This window comes from Pituophis catenifer, unplaced genomic scaffold (genome assembly GCF_029215685.1).
Source record: "Pituophis catenifer annectens isolate HBS135680 unplaced genomic scaffold, rPitCat1.0.hap2 SCAF_6, whole genome shotgun sequence".
Classification (NCBI taxonomy): Eukaryota; Metazoa; Chordata; class Lepidosauria; order Squamata; family Colubridae; genus Pituophis; species Pituophis catenifer.
In genome coordinates, this window is record NW_027256886.1 from 82322647 (window position 1) to 82339486 (window position 16840).

General features: G+C 40.4%; 1 protein-coding gene across 2 annotated transcripts in view; it reads left to right on the forward strand.

Annotated features, from left to right (window-relative positions):
• The window catches only part of PAX2 (paired box 2), a 158353-nt gene extending 143256 nt beyond the window's left edge, over positions 1-15097 (forward strand). The window contains exons 8-10 of one of the 2 annotated variants that reach the window (XM_070944927.1): positions 4820-4921; positions 10270-10356; positions 14957-15033. In XM_070944927.1, coding sequence (XP_070801028.1) covers positions 4820-4921; positions 10270-10356; positions 14957-15033 — 266 coding nt within the window. Of the gene's footprint in view, positions 1-4819; positions 4922-10269; positions 10357-14956 lie in introns of both variants that reach the window. The other variant, XM_070944926.1, reaches the window with a different exon arrangement.
• The last annotated feature ends 1743 nt before the right edge of the window (positions 15098-16840 follow it).

Below are 16840 nucleotides of genomic sequence, written 5' to 3' on the forward strand. Positions count from 1 at the left end.
GTCTGTACTGTATAACTGTCCTGTTTGATTACTGTACCAAACCAGATAGTTACAGAAGAATAAATGACAGACTGAATAATTCCTTTGTAGAACTGTATCAACAGCTCCTGGAGCAGTCTGAACTTTCTGAGATGATGCAGGAGGAATATTCTTCGTTGTATCTTTTTAATGATGGTTCTGATGTTAGGTGTCTATTTCAAATCCTGGGAGATTATAGAACCCCAAAACTTGAAGGACTTTACTATTGATATAGTAAGAGGTGATAAGAATAGGTGAATTCCTCCTAACATCCACTCTCATCCCTACAGTTTTAAGCATGTTCAGGTACAAATTATTCCAGCTGCATCATCACCATCTCAAGTGAGCCCAATGACTGTTGCATCATCTGCAAACTTCAGTACTTTTAACAGAGGGATTTTTAGAGATGCAGTCATTGATACAGAGAGAAAATAGTGACAGTGATCTCCCCTCAAACCTATAGTAGAACACATTTAGATCATCTGCAGTGGTGCAGTGATTAGAATGCAGTACTTCTACTGACTGCCGGCTGCCAGCAATCTCACCAGGCTCAAGGTTGACTCAGCCTTCCATCCTTCCGAGGTCAGTAAAATGAGGAGCCAGACTGTTGGGGGACAATATGCTAACTCTGTAAACCGCTTAGAGAGGGCTGTAAAGCACTGTGAATCAGTATATAAGTCTAAGTGCAAATGCTATTGCTATCTGCCCATTGCCGATTCTGTTCATAAGGGCGGGAGATCTGCTGTAGCCAATAATATTCTTCAGACTTTTCCACACATTTGCTGGCTCCTTTGTTGAGAACTGATTCCTCAGCTTTTCAGAGTAGCTTCTCTTTGCTGCCCTGATCTCCTTTGTTAATATATTTCTTGTGTGATTGTACAGCATCCTATCTCCATTCCTGTAGGGTTCCTTTTTGGTACAACGAAGCTGCTTGAGCTTAACTGTGAACCAAGGTTTATTACTACAATATATGCCCAAGTTCTTGGTCAGCACACACATGATCTCACAAAAATTAACATATGATGTCACAGTATAAGCATCAATGAGTTCATCAAAGTCTGCTGAAGCAGCTTGGAAAATGTTCCAGTTTGTGCAATCAAGGCAAGCCTGTAACTCTACCTTTGCCAAGACGTCACTGTTTCAGCTACAGGTTTTACAGTTTTAAGTTTCTGTCTTTAAGCGGTTAGGGGAATCATACGATGATCAGAGTGGCCGACAGCTGCTCTTGGAAGAGAACGATAAACATCTTTTAATGTACAGTAGCAGTGGTTTAAAATATTTTTGCCTCTAGTGACAAAGCTGACACGCTGAGCATATCTGGGCAATTTGCAATGCAATGTTTATGCAAGCATGGGGTGCAGTGGTAGGTTTCTACTGGTTCAGGACGGTTCGGGCGAACCAGTAGCGACGACGATGGTGAGCTGAGAACGAACCAGTTCTCTCTGACGGTTATGTTGGCCCTCCCGCACACCCCTGCGTTATACATACCTTATATTTGGTCATTTTTAGCCCAGCTGAAAGGCGCGGCAGAGCGGATTGCTGCATCTCAGCTGTTCCGTAATAGACTGCGCTTGCATGAAGCGAACCGGTGGTGACACCGGTTGAAACCCACCACTGATGGGGTGGTATATAAACCCCAACTAAAATGAATGAAAAGAATCCTCATGGGATATAAAAGGTTAACAAATCATAATGGCTATGTTATGTATGTACTTTTATGTAACATATACAGATAGTCCCCGACTTATAACAGTTCATTTAGTGACTGTTTGAAGTTACAACAGCCTGGGGAAAAAGCGATTTATGACATTTTTCACACTTACAACCGTTGCAGCATCCCCATGGCCATGTGATCAAAATTCAGATGCTTGGCAACTGACTCGTATTTATGATGTTTGCAGTGCCTTGGGATTATGTATCAGCTTCTACAACCTTCTGGCAAGCAAAGGGAAACCAGATTCATATAACGACCATGTTACTAACTTAACAACTGCAGTGATTCACTTAACAATAGTGGCAAGAAAGGTCATAAATGGAGCAAAATTCACTTAACAAATGTTTCACTTAGCAACATAAATATTGGGCCCAATTGTGGTCATACGTCGAGGACTACCTGTATACAGTTTTCAGTAACTTGGTGGCCTCATTCATATAATGTGATGTGGTTTTTTTGATTGTAATCTTATCATCACAGTTTCCATGTTACATGAAATAACCAGAGTTATCGAAAACTTAGTGCCAACCACTTAAAATGTAGCTAACTTAAAAGTTGGGCAATTTGACAATTGAGCCAATTACCTGTGTGTTGGAAAGATTAAAGCAGAGGTAGAATGGAGAAGCTCTAATCTGGGTTTCTGCATTGAGCAGGAAGTTGTGTTTCATGGCCCCAGTTACCCTTTCTAATTCTAGGATTCTAGTGGTAGGGTTTCTATGGATTATAAATGATTTATTCCTTCAGCTTAACCTACAAAGTGGGAATATCGTCGAAGTCATTTTTCTTGGCTGAGGTTTAAATTTGTTTGCAGACATAGTGAAAATTATGTTACATGTATTAAAAGCAAGAGAATTCTATGATGCTCTTAATATGATTAGTTATACCTGAATATTATTTAATCCCCATCATACACACAGTTTGGCCCATTATTTGACTCACCAAAGGAGCGGGTTCTTTTGGAACTGCAAGAAGCAGTTGGACCTACTTCCTATTGTGGAGAACTCACCATTTCCCATTTTTCAATGGCCGACACATGAAAAAGCGCAAAGCAGGCATGGAAAAGCCTCTCATCTTTAGAAGGCCTTTGCTCCACATTAGAATAAAGTACCATATTTTTGGGACTATAAGACACACTTTTTTGTCTCCCCAAAGGGGGTGAAAATGTCTGTGTGTCTTATAGACCAACTATTGCTGAAGCCCACCTGCCGGCCATTTTTGGGCCTTTTTTCGGCCTTTCTCAGGCCTTTTTTTGGCTCATTTTCAAGGCTTTTTTGGTCCATTTTCAAGGCTTTTTGGGCCCATTTGTGAGGCTTTTATGGTCCATTTTTGAGGCTTTTTTTGGCCCACTTTTGAGGCTTTATTCGGCCTGTTTTCGGGGCTTTTTTGGCCCATTTTTGAGGCTTTTTTCAGCCCGTTTTTCCAAAAAAAAAAAATTGGCCAAAAAAAACCCTTGAAAACAGGTAAAAAAAAAAAAGCCCCGAAAACAGGTGGAAAAAGGCTGCAAAAGGCCCGAAAAAAAGGCTCGAAAAAAGGGAGGCCAAAGACTTTTTTTTTGTTTTCTTCTTCTAAATTTAGGTGCGTCTTATAATCAGGTGCGTCTTATAGTCTGAAAAATATGGTAATTTATTGCATTAAAGATTCCTAAAGATTTAGATAATTCAGCCTATTGAAAAACTTAGGAAGAATCCTCAGGGATGTTGCCATTTCTTGAAGCTCTAGCTATGAACTTCTGAAAATGGCCAAGGCCATTGAATTAAGTATACCCTACCAATCGAAACCTCTGGTTACCGATGGTTGTGCATAAACAACGGTTTTCTGAGAGAGAGTGGATCTGTCACAAAAGCAGTTTGTGTGGAAAACACCCAAACCCTTGGGCTGACGACACTGCGGCCTGCAGCGGGAACAGAGAAAACCTTCCATGGGTTTCACTGAATTAGGAGGGTGCCTGTCCAGACATGTATTCTTTTGAGATCAGCTCACAGTCTCATTTTTAGTCAGATAATTGACTAAAGGCAATTAAAGGCAAATAAAATATGTCTCTTTAAGTACTAACAAAAGATGTATTTTGTTTCAAATGCTTTGGAGTATTCTATAAATCTATATATATATATATAAGCCAAATACCACTCACTCATCACGAACTCTCCAGAACGGTAAAGCCTACAAACTTGAAATTTGGCACATATGTTCTTCTTGGCTTCTAGGTGCTCGCTAAGAAAAGATTTTTCAAAATGACCATCAGATCATTAGTATTTCATATGCAGTATTGTATATGTATCCATATTCACACTCTCTGATGCTAAGGAGTTCGACGTTCTACTCCCCCTCCCCACCTGAAAAGAACTCTGTTCCAACTGCTAGTTGCCTTATATTAACACGCTCTGATGCTACTCCTTCACTAAACCAGGTGCGGGCGTAGCCAGTGCGTGACTCATACGGCCTTCAGACTGGGACATTCTACTCCCCTTCCCCCTCTGTTCCAACTGCCAGTTGCCTTATATTAACACGCTCTGATGCTAAGGAGTTACACAATCTACATTAAGTTTCAGGCTTTAAGTGTCAATTTATCATGCCCGATCGCATAGTTTTGTAGCAAAGCAAGGGCATCAGCTAATTATCAATAAAGCAGAAACAGTTTCTTATGCTGAATAAGGTAGTATAGGTAGTATAAGAAAAAAGTAGAGAGTAAACAAAGTTCACCATTCATACAACAAAAGGGTGTCAAGACTTTTTCCCAACTTTTTTTTTAAAAAAAGCTTTGACCAAAACACTGAATAATTGGGAATTGTCACCAAATAAGATATTATGTATCAAATTATATTCCGTGTAGCATTTGTAGTCTATTGAACTTTTGGTTGCTCCAAATATTTTTTAAATTTATCACCTTTTATTAAATTTGCAAAAACAGACAAAACTAAAAGTATCCTTTTAAGTATCTGGAGGAACCAAAATATGTCATAGATTGAGAACTAAAGATGAGAATGAGTAGTTTTAGGGTAGAGGTAACTAGGTAGGATTACTCTGCTTCACACTCATTATTTCGAATTACCACATTGAAATCAGTTCTCCCTCCTTTTTTCTTCTTAGGTCGTGACATGGCAAGCACAACTTTGCCTGGCTACCCACCACATGTTCCACCAACTGGACAAGGCAGTTACCCAACATCAACTCTTGCAGGAATGGTGCCTGGTAAGGTTTCTTGCTTTCCATTTCAGTTTTATTTAGATAATTGAATGTTGTTGTTTTTTTAAATGCCTTACGCAGAAGGGTGTTTCAGTAAGTTTGATCAACTCCAATTTCAGAAGGTTGGGTTTGTTTTTTTTCCCCTAATGCTATTTATTTTCAGTTCTGATTTCCACTGTATTAAGGAAATCAATTTTGTTTGCAGCCAAGTAATATATGGAAATATAAATCTATCAATAGAGTGAGATGACCTCCCAGGCTGCCTTGCGCTCCTACCTCAACATTGACCACATGCAATTACATATCTCAGCCTGAAGCAAGAAAAATTGGGACTGGATGTTTTATTTATTTGTATCCTGCCTTTATTATTTTCACAAATAACTCAAGGTGGCGAACATATCCAACACATCCTCCTGTTTTCCCCACAACAATAGGATGAGGTGACTTGGGCTGAAAGAGACTGGTGCAACTCAGCCAACTTTCATGGGTAGGGCAGAACTAGAAACCATGGCCTTCTACATTCTGGCCTGGTGCCTTAATAGCAATAGCAATAGCACTTAGAACTTATATACCGCTTCACAGTGCTTTACAGCCCTCTCTAAGCAGTTCACAGAATCAGCATATTGCCCCCAACAATCTGGGTCCTCATTTTACCTACCTTGGAAGGATGGAAGGATGAGTCAACCTTGAGCGTGGTGGGATTTGAACTGCCAAATTGCAGGCAGGTAGCAGGCAGCAGAAGTTGTTGTGACCTAGGCTTCCTGAGTCATTAAAACACATGAGTAGTCCCAAAAACCTCTTTTATTGCAACAGCTGTGAATTACGTTCCTTCACAGCTGAGTCCCAATTAGTTGCAAAAAGTCCTTCGGGAGAAGTCCTTCGGGATAATCACCAACCTTTATCTCCCTTGACACTCTGCCAAAGACCTACTTGGCAAAGCCACAGGGAGTCCAGAATCAAACAGAGTTGCCAACTGGGAACAGAATTAATAACGTTGCTTTCCTGCAAAGGGCCCACATGCCTTTGCTCCTCTTTTAAGCCTTATGGGAGGGGCCAATCATCTCCAGACCTTACTCCCAAGTCGTCCCTTTTGTTTTAACTGTTCTTGCCTTCTGGCAGCTCTGCGCATGCGCACATTAGGAACAGGCTCCTCCTGTTCCTCTGCCTCTCTGATGTCCAACTCTGGAGGCTCCGGAGTCCGTGCATAACTCCCAGATGGCCCTGGCACCATCTCTGCCTCTGATGCAGAGCCCTCGTCCGAGCCTTTCCCAGACTCCAGGACTGGCCCATGTTCCTCCCCAGACTCCTCACTGTTCAGCTCTGCAGGCTGCTGGCAGACCACAACAGAAGTAGCCTGCAGTACTATTACTAATTCCTTTTTCATGGAATTTCCTGACTAACCTCTCTGCTCTAACATTCCTACTCTTCACCCAGGTAGCTTCTGACAGGGGATAACCCTTACAGCTTTCCCTTATATAGTCTTGAATCTAGGATCCTTTGTATTTCATAGTGGGTTTCCCCTTCCACTACGATAGGACCGGGGGCTGCCTGAGCTACCAGCCTCAGCGCTGATCTTATTACCAGCTTCAATAAGCTGCTGTGAAAGACCTAGAAGACACGGGAGTTTCAGCTCTACTGTGACTGGGTTGATGATTCTTACGATGGGGAAAGGCCCTATAACCTTAGGACAGTTTTTTGCAAGGCAACTTCAGTTTCAGGTACTTGGTAGAAAGTTTGGAAGGGTTGAGCAGTTTTGACAGTTTTGAGCATTGGGCCTATCCAGCAAGATGGATATTCAGTGGGTGAGAAAAGTAAGTTCCTGCTAAATGGCTCAACAGTAGTAACTGGCTCAACAGTAGAGACTGTGAGAGGGCTCAAGGTGTTGTAGTGGGCCACCACTTAAGTATGAGTAAGCAGTATGCTGCAGCTGCCCCTCAAAAAAAGCAAATGCAGTCCTAAGCTGTATCAACAGAAGGATAAAGTAAAAAAAACAACAAGAAGAAGTAATGGTACTGATTTACACTGCACTGGTGAGACCATACTTGGAATATTGCACTCAGTTCTGGTCACCGCAATACAGAAAAGATGTTGAGTTCCTAGAAACCCTTTTTTAAAAAAAAATTATTTCTTTTAATACAAACATTTCATCTTTCATTAAACAGTGTGTCGTCTGAGTACAAACTTTTTGTGCAATAACCATTAAAATTTACAACCATGTTCATTATTTATATCTATTCTTGGATTAATAGTAATATATAACATATCTACTATTTGTAACATTTCTCTTCTTAGCTTATTTGACTTTGTAATATATTTTCGATATTTCACTCCTCTGCTTTTATTTCTAATTTTCATATTTATTCTCTAACCATTGATAAAATAACTCCCATATACTATAATAGCCAGATTCTTCCTTTCCTTTAATTGCAAGTGTTAATCTATTCATTTTTGCACATTCTAATATTTTCTTAATCACATTCTCATCCATAGGGATCTCTTCACTTTTCCAATTTTGTGCAAATACAATTCTAGCTGCAGTTATTACATGAATAATCAAATATACATTTTCTTTACTATACATTTCTAGTAAAATCCCCAACAATATATAGAAGGGGAAACCCTATAGAGAAGATGATAAAGGGTCTTATGGCTAAATCATATGACAAAGGGTTGAGGGAGCTAGATATAGAGCCGCGGTGGCGCAGTGGTTAGAGTGCAGTACTGCAGGCTACTTCTGCTGATCACCGACTGCCAGCAGTTTGGCAGATCGAATCTCACATGGCTCAAGGTTGACTCAGCCTTCCATCATTCCACGGCTGGTAAAATGATGACCCAGATTGTTGGGGGCAATGTGCTGACTCTGTAAACTGCTTAGAGAGAGCTGTAGAGCACTGTGAAGCGGTATATCTTTCTTTCTTTGTCTTTGTCTTTATCTTTATTTGATTTGTATACCGCCCTACTCCCGAAGGACTCAGGGTGGTGAACAGCCAAACAGTAAAATACATAAATACAAAATTTAAAAACAGGATAAAATCGAATTAAACAATTTGGCCCAGACAAATTAAAACACCCCAATCATTTAAAAAACAGATTAAAATTTGCATATTAAAAAGAAAAGAGGGAAAAGATTAGGCCAGGCCCGCCTGGTGGAATAAAAAGGTCTTCAAAGCGCGGTGGAAGATGCGCAGATCCGGGATCCTCCATATCTCTGGGGGGAGCTCATTCCAGATAGTAGGTGCCCCCACAGGGAAGACTCTCCCCCTATAAGTCTAAGTGCTATTGCTATTGCTATATTTAGCCTACCGAAGAGAACGATGGAGGGGACATGATCGCTATCTTCCAGAACCTAAAGGGCTGACACAAAGAAGAGGAGATTGACTTATTCTCTAGGGCACCAGAGGGCAGGACAAGAACTAATTAGTAGGAGCTTGTTAAAGAGAGATTCAACCTAAAAGTAAGGACAGTGAGAGCAATTAACCAATGGAATAGCTTGCCTCCTGGGGTTGTGGGTGCTCCATTGCTGGAGGTTTTTAAAACAGACTCGACAGACATTTTATTGGGTTGGTATAAGGCAGGGGTCCTGAACCTCTGGGCCACGAACCAGCACCACCAGGAACTGTCAGCGAGCAAACAAAGCCCCATCGACACACATGCAGGATCCAGAAAGTGTGTGCAACCAGCCCCCACCCACCCCCACCCCAGTCTGCCGAAAAAGCTCCCTACACAGAAACAGTCCCTGGTGCCCAAAAGGGGGTGGACACTGATATAAGGTCTCCTTGAACAGAGGCTGAGTTAGAAGACTTCCAAAATCCCTAGGTTTGGACCTACGATTCTAAAGCAGTGGTGAAATCCAATTTTTTTTTTACTACCGGTTCTGTGGGCGTGGCAGGGGAAGGATATTGCAAAATCTCCATTCCCACCCCACTCTGGGGCCAACCAGAGGTGGTGTTTGCCGGTTCTCCAAACTACTCAAAATTTCCGCTACTGGTTCTCCGAACTACTCAAAATTTCTGCTACCGGTTCTCTAGAACCTGTCAGAACCTGCTGGATTTCACCCCTGTTTTAAAGTCTCTTTGTTTATAGATACTGGAATTCTTGTATAAAACCTGTTTTTTGCATTATTGCTAATGAGATTAGTAACAAAGTGAGCAGGCCTGCCTGCAATGTTCTGGGAGCCTTTGCTTTTTTCAGTTATCCTCCCAGAAACTGGCCTTTCCTAATTTCTTCCTCTGGAGCATTTTTTTCTGGAGCATTTTGAGCTTCAACAGAAAAGCTCTAGGACTGCCGTGAAACAGGTCACAGCCCTAGCCTTCTCCAAAGAGAGCAGTTAAACAGAATCTAGCATTGATGAGAAAATTACATGTTTCATTAGTGATCACAAAAGGAGATAACTGGTTCCTCTCGGTCGCAATTGAGCTCAAAAGCTCATTATCCTGCAGCTCGTTTCCTTTAACTCCTTGTCAATAAACATTGTGCACATATGGTGCTTCTGCCTTCCCTTGACTGGTCTGGAGAGAGAGAGGAAGAGTGAGTGAGAAGTTCTTTACTTAACCTGCACTTCAGAATAAATGTAGAAACAAATTGAGTGACAATATAGAAAAATAAAGGAAGCATTTAAGCCCCCTTTTACATAAATGGGCCTTGTAAAGAATCTTCCACCTGACTTTTATTGGGAAAGAGCCTGTTGCTTTCTTATTGGAAGTTCTACTTAGATTCAACCAAAGGTTTTACAACTGCCCACTCTGCTGGCTGCAATTTGTCCCTAGATATGCTGTGATCAGAGGTGGTATTCAGCCGGTTCGGACCGGTTCAGGCGAACCTGTAGCAGAAATCATGGGTAGGCACCCCCACCTGCCCCGGCTCTATGCTGTCCTATTTAGGCATGTTTTTGAGGCCGGGCGCATGCGCAGAAGGAGTGAGAGATAGCAAAGCGCATGCACGGAAGGCCAGGCGCATGCACGGAGGTGGCGCATACATGTGCTCACATTTTCAGTGCTGGGCGAACCGGTAGGTAAATTATTTGAATCCCACCTCTGGCTGTAATCTTTCTTAGAGGATTCTTAACACAAATTCCAAAGGAAATTGCACCTGAAAACTACTTATTACATTAATGTATTAGACAAAATTTCATTTCCCCCAATTTCCCATTTTTTCTCTTTTGCCAATCTACTGTTAAGACTTTCTTGTTTGCTGCAGTGTTTCTTGGGATTGGTAGAATTGCATTACAAGATGCCCAGCAGATTGTAGCCAGTAAAATGACTTTCTTCTCTTGTCAAGTACTAATGCAATTTTGTTCCCTTTCCTCTCTGTCTGAATTATGGTGTGAATGACACCCTTCTGTGTTTTTTTTCCAGGGAGTGAATTCTCAGGCAATCCTTACAGCCACCCTCAGTACACAACCTACAATGAGGCTTGGAGGTTCAGCAATCCTGCATTACTAAGTGAGTATTCCCTAAGGTTCTCTCGACCCTTTTCCATCCCTTTCTGTTGACCTGCTTGTTTCTTTGCTTTCGTTTTCCTACTTATTTCTATCTTACTGGGGACTCAAAAACTTTTACCGCCAACCCAAAAAAACTGAAAATGAACTGACATTGGGCTCCTCCTGTCACTGAATCCAGTATTCCCCTTTTCATCAAGATGTTTTTTCTAAGTGTAAGAAGTTAAAACCCACCCCTCTCCTAGAAAATGAAATATTTTAGGAACTATTAAAAGGGCAGAATATTTCCCCTAAAAGGGAGGCAGAAACTCAGCCCCCCTCCCACCTTTGTTAATGGGCCATTAAGGCCTGAGCCAGTCCATTCTACATAACAAAGATCTACCGCCTTCAGGCAGAGCCGTTTAATTGCCCTTCGTTGCATCACCCAGCAAGATTCAACCAAACTTAGCACACAGACAACCTACAAAGCTAGCCATGACCTCTGACAGCAACCAATCAGGATACTCTTCCTGTGCCCCAGGAAGTTCAAAGCCAGAGAGGGTATAAAACCCAGGGATTCTCAGCATCTCTTCCCTTTCTTTTTCGCCCAAGATCTCCAAGGCATGTGATCCTGTTCATCAATAAACCTTCTTTCCAAGCAGCTTCCATGAATCCAGTGTCTTTTTCCCCACTTGGAACTGAGCCCAGAAGGATATTTCTTCCAACATAAGCAAAATGTTTACATTTACATTTTGCCCCCATTTTTTTTTGGGAGGCGGGAATGGTGGTGGTGAGAGGGTTGTTGCTGTTTCCTGTAATTTTGAATTAGAACGGTATGCTGGAGTTGTCCTATATACTTCAGACAAGAGTCTATTCTGAATTTTTCTGAATTTGAGTTTCACACCAAGTTAGATAATGCCCCTATAAAGTAATGGATACTGAGGGAAAATAATCCTATCTTCACGTGCATTGATTAAATCTTAGCTGATGTGAAATAAAACTGCGAACATTGTAATGCCTTTAAATAAAGCCATGGAGCACTTGCAATATTTTTCTTTTAAAAAATTACAAAAGAGCTGAAAAAAACCCACCTAGACCAAACCATAAACAAAATGTCAAGGAAGCTAGAGTCAACAGTGTCCTGTAAAAGGAAAAATGGCAACTTTTGGCTGATTTGTTAATAGAATAGAATAGAATAGAATAGAATAGAATAGAATAGAATAGAATAGAATAGAATAGAATAGAATAGAATAGAATAGAATAGAATAGAATAGAATTTTTTATTGGCCAAGTGTGATTGGACACACAAGGAATTTGGTGCATATCCTCTCAGTGTACATAAAAAGACAAGATACATTCGTCAAGAATCATAAGGTACAACACTTAATGATAGTCATAGGGTGTGAATACATACCAAAACAAAAAACATATAGATATTATTCGCTATTTCTAACCTTAAAGTGGCCATCCTAAAGAAATATTTCATCTCAAAGCAATGAGATTTAACTTTATTTCTCTCAGATTAAACAGAGACAAGGATATCTCATATGACACTGTGTGTAATAACTAGTTCATCGGGTGCAAAAAAATTTTAAGATGTCAGAAAACCCATTCTTGTTTTTGCTGCAAGAATCTACAAAGCTACCCTTCTGGGATACATTTAGCAAATACTTTTATTTCCCAGTTTGCCCATCTTTAAAACATTAATGTTAACGAGTTCCTTCACAGTGAACAGGAGGTTGAGCTTGATAGTTTAAGTGACCACTTCCAACGTAATTCATTAAGGTAATGAATTAAGAATTACATATTTCTGAGTGGGAGCTGCCCAGATTTAAGATGGGCAATTGTATATGTTTTAAATAGATAAATATTTCTTAAAATGTATAATATGCAGTTTTTAATCAATCATATTCTGTAGCAGTTGCTAATGTATGACCATTATGTGCACACCCAAGAGTATAAACCGCAAAACATAGATCTCTTGAAAATTATTGGGAATGTATATACCTATTAATAAAATATATGTCGTATGGTCTGCTATTGCATTTAGTGTAATCTTGCTATTACATATGTGTACCATATTTTTCGGAGTATAAGACACACCTTTTTCCCCCAAAAAAGAAGGTGAAAATCTGGATGTGTCTTATTCCCCCAATGTAGCCCCGCCCAGCTTCTCAAACGGAAGTTTCAGAGGCTGAAAAAAGCACCAGAAACGAAGCTTCAAAAAAGAAGCCCCCAAACAGAGCTTCAGAACAAAAGCCCCCAAACAGAGCTTCAGAAAAAAAGCCCCCAAACAGAGCTTCAGAGGCTTTTTTTATGAAGCTCTTGTTTCGGAGGCTTTCAGAGGCAGGAAAAAAAGTTTTTTCTGAAACAGAGTTTCAGAAGTTTCAGAGGCAGCAAAAAAAGCAAAAAAAGCAAGGCACAGAGCTCAAAACCAAAGAACCTGTTGCTAAAATTCACCTCTGGGAACAGCTGATCGGGGGTATTCCGGGAGGCCAATCCACTTGCCAATCAGCTTTTTTCTTATTTTCCTCCCCAAAAACTAAGGTGCGTCTTATACTCTGAAAGATACGGTAATTTTGTATATTGTGTGCTTTCTTTTTATTTAAAAACTTAAAGCTTCATAAAATCCAGTTCTTAAGATCAGCTACCAAAGTTCTTTGAATAAATATTGACTCGTACACATTTATTCGTACATATCTTACACTTTATTCAGAGATACCTTCAGCCCAATCAACAATTCTTTTGCCGCTTTTTAATTTGATTTTCAGATCTGTTCTAATCCTGATTTTGCTAAATATTTAATATACACAGAGAGTCAGTTTTGCACAGATCTGGTAGATTTGTTTTATATTTAAAAAGCACCATATTTTTCGGAGTATAAGATGCACTTTTTTTCCCCCTAAAAGGGGGTGAAAATTTAGGTGTGTCTTATACACTGAATGTAGCCCCGCCCACCCACTGGCCCCCACACTTTGGCCTCTGCCTCCCAGCAGTTTACCTCCTTGCAGCAAGCAGCAAGAAGAAACAGCTCCTTTCAGCTTCAGCACAGCCTCCCGACTCTCAGCTGTTTTGCTCTCAGCTGTTTTGCAGGGGCCTCTGCTGCTTGCTGCAAGGAGGTAAATTGCTGGAGCAGATTTTTTTTTTTCTTGTGCTAATCAAGCTATGCTGAAAACGAAAATGAAAGTAAAGCAGGCTGTTTGCTGCAACGAGGCAAAATTGCTGGGAGGCAGAGGCAGATTTCTTTTTCTTGTTTTCCTCACCAAAAAAGGAAGGTGTGTCTTATAGTCTGGTGAATCTTATACTCCGAAAAATACGGTACTTTAGTACTTCATGTACTTCCTCAGAATGAAAAGCATTCCAAATAATAAAGCTGCTTATATTTCCTGCATACTTCTTCTAAGGTGGGCATTGCTGCTCTTGGAATTAGAAAGAGAAGTAGTATTGTTAGATTCCCTCCTTCTTTTGCAAGCTTCTACATTCCTCCATGAGGATTGAGTATCATCCAGAATGGTTTTGAAAATTACCATGGAAATAAGAAGATTCAACAAAATTGTTCTATTTTATTTTTTTATTTACTCACTTTTTAAAACCACCCACATTCACAACTCTTGCAGGGCTGACAAAGTAAAAAGAAATTCCAGTATTAAAAAAAAAGAACAGCCAAGCTGGCAAGAATGTATTCAATTTTTGCTGGTAGTTAATAGGACAACAGATAAATCTTAAGTTAGAGTTGCCAAGTTCTTGTTCCACTCTTCTTCTGAGTGGAATGTCTTGAATAGAGCTGCGGTGGCGCAGTGGTTAGAGTGCAGTACTGCAGGCTACTTCTGCTGATTGCCAGCTGCCTGCAATTTGGCAGTTTGAATCTCACCAGGCTCAAGGTTGACTCGGCCTTCCATCCTTCCGAGGTGGGTAAAATAAGGAACCAGATTGTTGGGAATAATATGCGGACTCTGTAAGCTGCTTAGAGAGGGCTGTAAAAACATTGTGAAGCAGTATAGAAGTGCTATGGCTATTACTAATAGGACTGATAACAAGCACTAGATAATCCAAGTAATTTAGCTTCCTGTGCATGATATAGTACACATATACTGTGTGTGTTGTTTTCTTATCTTACATCTAGTCCAGGGGTCAGAAACCTGTGGCTCTGGAGCCGCATGTGGCTCTTTCACCCCTCTGCTGCGGCTCACTGTCACTCAAAATATGTGTCACAACCGCCAATGTGCGACACCCGCCAGCACACAATTTATTGAGCTTTTCAACCCCTGGTAGGCCAACCGTAGATAAATCCAAGAAAAGAACAGTTTCAGAAGAAAAAAGAACATTTAATTTAACTACCTATGCTAGTTTTGTGGCCAATCAAGAAATAGTCAGGCACGGAAAGCGTTTTGTGGCTCCCGGTGTTTTTTTTTTTCTGTGGGAAACTGGTCCAAATGGCTCTTTGAGTGTTTAAGGAGACCCCTTGCAGACCCCTGATCTAGTCCATAAAGGAATCCTCATTTTCAGATTTCTATTTCCAGTTCCTTTTAATATGCTTTCTTTCTGTTCTTCCTTTCTTTTTTTCTTATTTTATTTTACTGTATGTCCTTTCAATCAGTCCATTCTTCTCCTGTGTTAACTTTCAGGTTCCCCTTATTATTATAGTGCCACATCCCGGGGCTCCGCACCTCCCACTGCTGCCGCTGCCTATGACCGCCACTAACTACCATGGAAACCACATGAAACTGCAGGGTGACAGCCTAGGCCTCCATATTGTACCTGTCTGATGGACATTCTGCACCGCCTGGAAGAAAACAACATCCCTCCCCTCCATCTTCTATTCCTCAGTATTCTTTCAGACTGCAGAATTTACTGACATCACAAGACTGAAAAATGTCATATCCCTTGCAAACTAGCCAAGCTACTCCATTTGGGTAATGGGAACACCAAGTTTGTGGCCAGTGGTTCTGCTGTCTCTGTTGCAAATTACCACTGCAATATTTCAGACTCCTCCTGGGTGAATTCTTCAATTTCTTCCACATGAGTCTTCTCTAACTGTCAGACGAATGGAGAGTGATATGGGCAGTCAGTAGCAGAGGAGAATGCTACTTATAATTCATTGTCTCCCCCCCCAGCCCCCTAAAAATGATCATCTATGAAAAAGAACTCAGAATGATCAACAGTCAAATTTCCAGAAGCATGAGGGAAACATGCAGCTCAGCCTAATGAAGGGGGAAAGACTGTGCATCATCTGCTGTATTTCACAAAGGTTTCCTTGTGTGGTACATTCCCTCTCATTCCTATATAGGTTGGTTGAAGTAATTAGGTCTTGCTTTCTTCTCATTTGAAGGTTGACCATTTATTTACATCCTGTTTGTCAAAATCTTACAAGCTGAAGGTGAACAAGCAATCACACCCATAAAACATAGAGAGTCAAAGTCAGAAAGAAGGATGGAGAGATGTCAACCAACCATCAGAATGAAGAACTATACAAGTGGATATATAAATATAACTGCTTTTAATGCTTTGTCCTGAAAGTCTATAAATGGAGGAGGAAAATAAATGATACCCCAGTTTTCTGAAAAAGTAAAGTCATGATAGAGTAAGCTGAAATGCCACCCCAACTTCAATGATAGACACATTTTCCTGGGTTTCATTCTTTTCCTTTTATGCACACAGGAATATTCATGTATGGCAATGAGAAGAGCGAGTATATTTTGTGGGCAGCCATCTGCACAATATACAAATTTGGCAATAATTCAGGAAAAAAATGAAAATCCATTCTTTATGTGTACCATGCATTTGATTAGTTGCCAGCCAAAATATTGCTTTTTGCTGGGGAATTTAATAGTTTGGGCAACTGACAACGAATCCAAATAATTCCATTTAAAACAGAGATTATTATTATTATTTTGGTTCGCTACCTTTCAGTTTCTGCCATTCATATAGAAACATCAGGTAGGAATAAAAGTATGAGAAATGTCATATTGCAAAACAAAATGTTGAAATATTAGAAAAAATAGATTTCAGTTCCAGAATGTTAGGCCTTCTCTTCTAATTTACAGAAACAAAAGAAAGGATATACACACACACCAGCAGCATGTTTACAATTTGGTCACAACTTGATTTGAGAATGGGCAGATAAGCGATTGTGCCATTGCCAATTCATGCCAAATCTAAAATTTCAAACTCATTCTAAACTTGCCATCTAATGCCACAGACAATATAGCATTATATAAAAATCACACACAAAGCCTATCACCTATCTGGATCAATCTTATGACCTATCTTGGGGGGGGGGGTTGTTTCTTCTTCTTCTTCTTCTTCTTTTTTTTTTTTTTTTTTTGGCTATGCCATAATTCTCTCTCTCTCGCCAATTGCTCAAGCCTGCTATTCTGTGTGAAATAAGTTGAAGATTCCCCTCCCCCCCACATTGGCCATATGTTTTTTGTTTCCTTGTGGTTGCCCAAATCTGTTGGGGGGGCTTCGCTTGGGCCCATTGCATCTCAAATGCTAATATCATGGCCTTT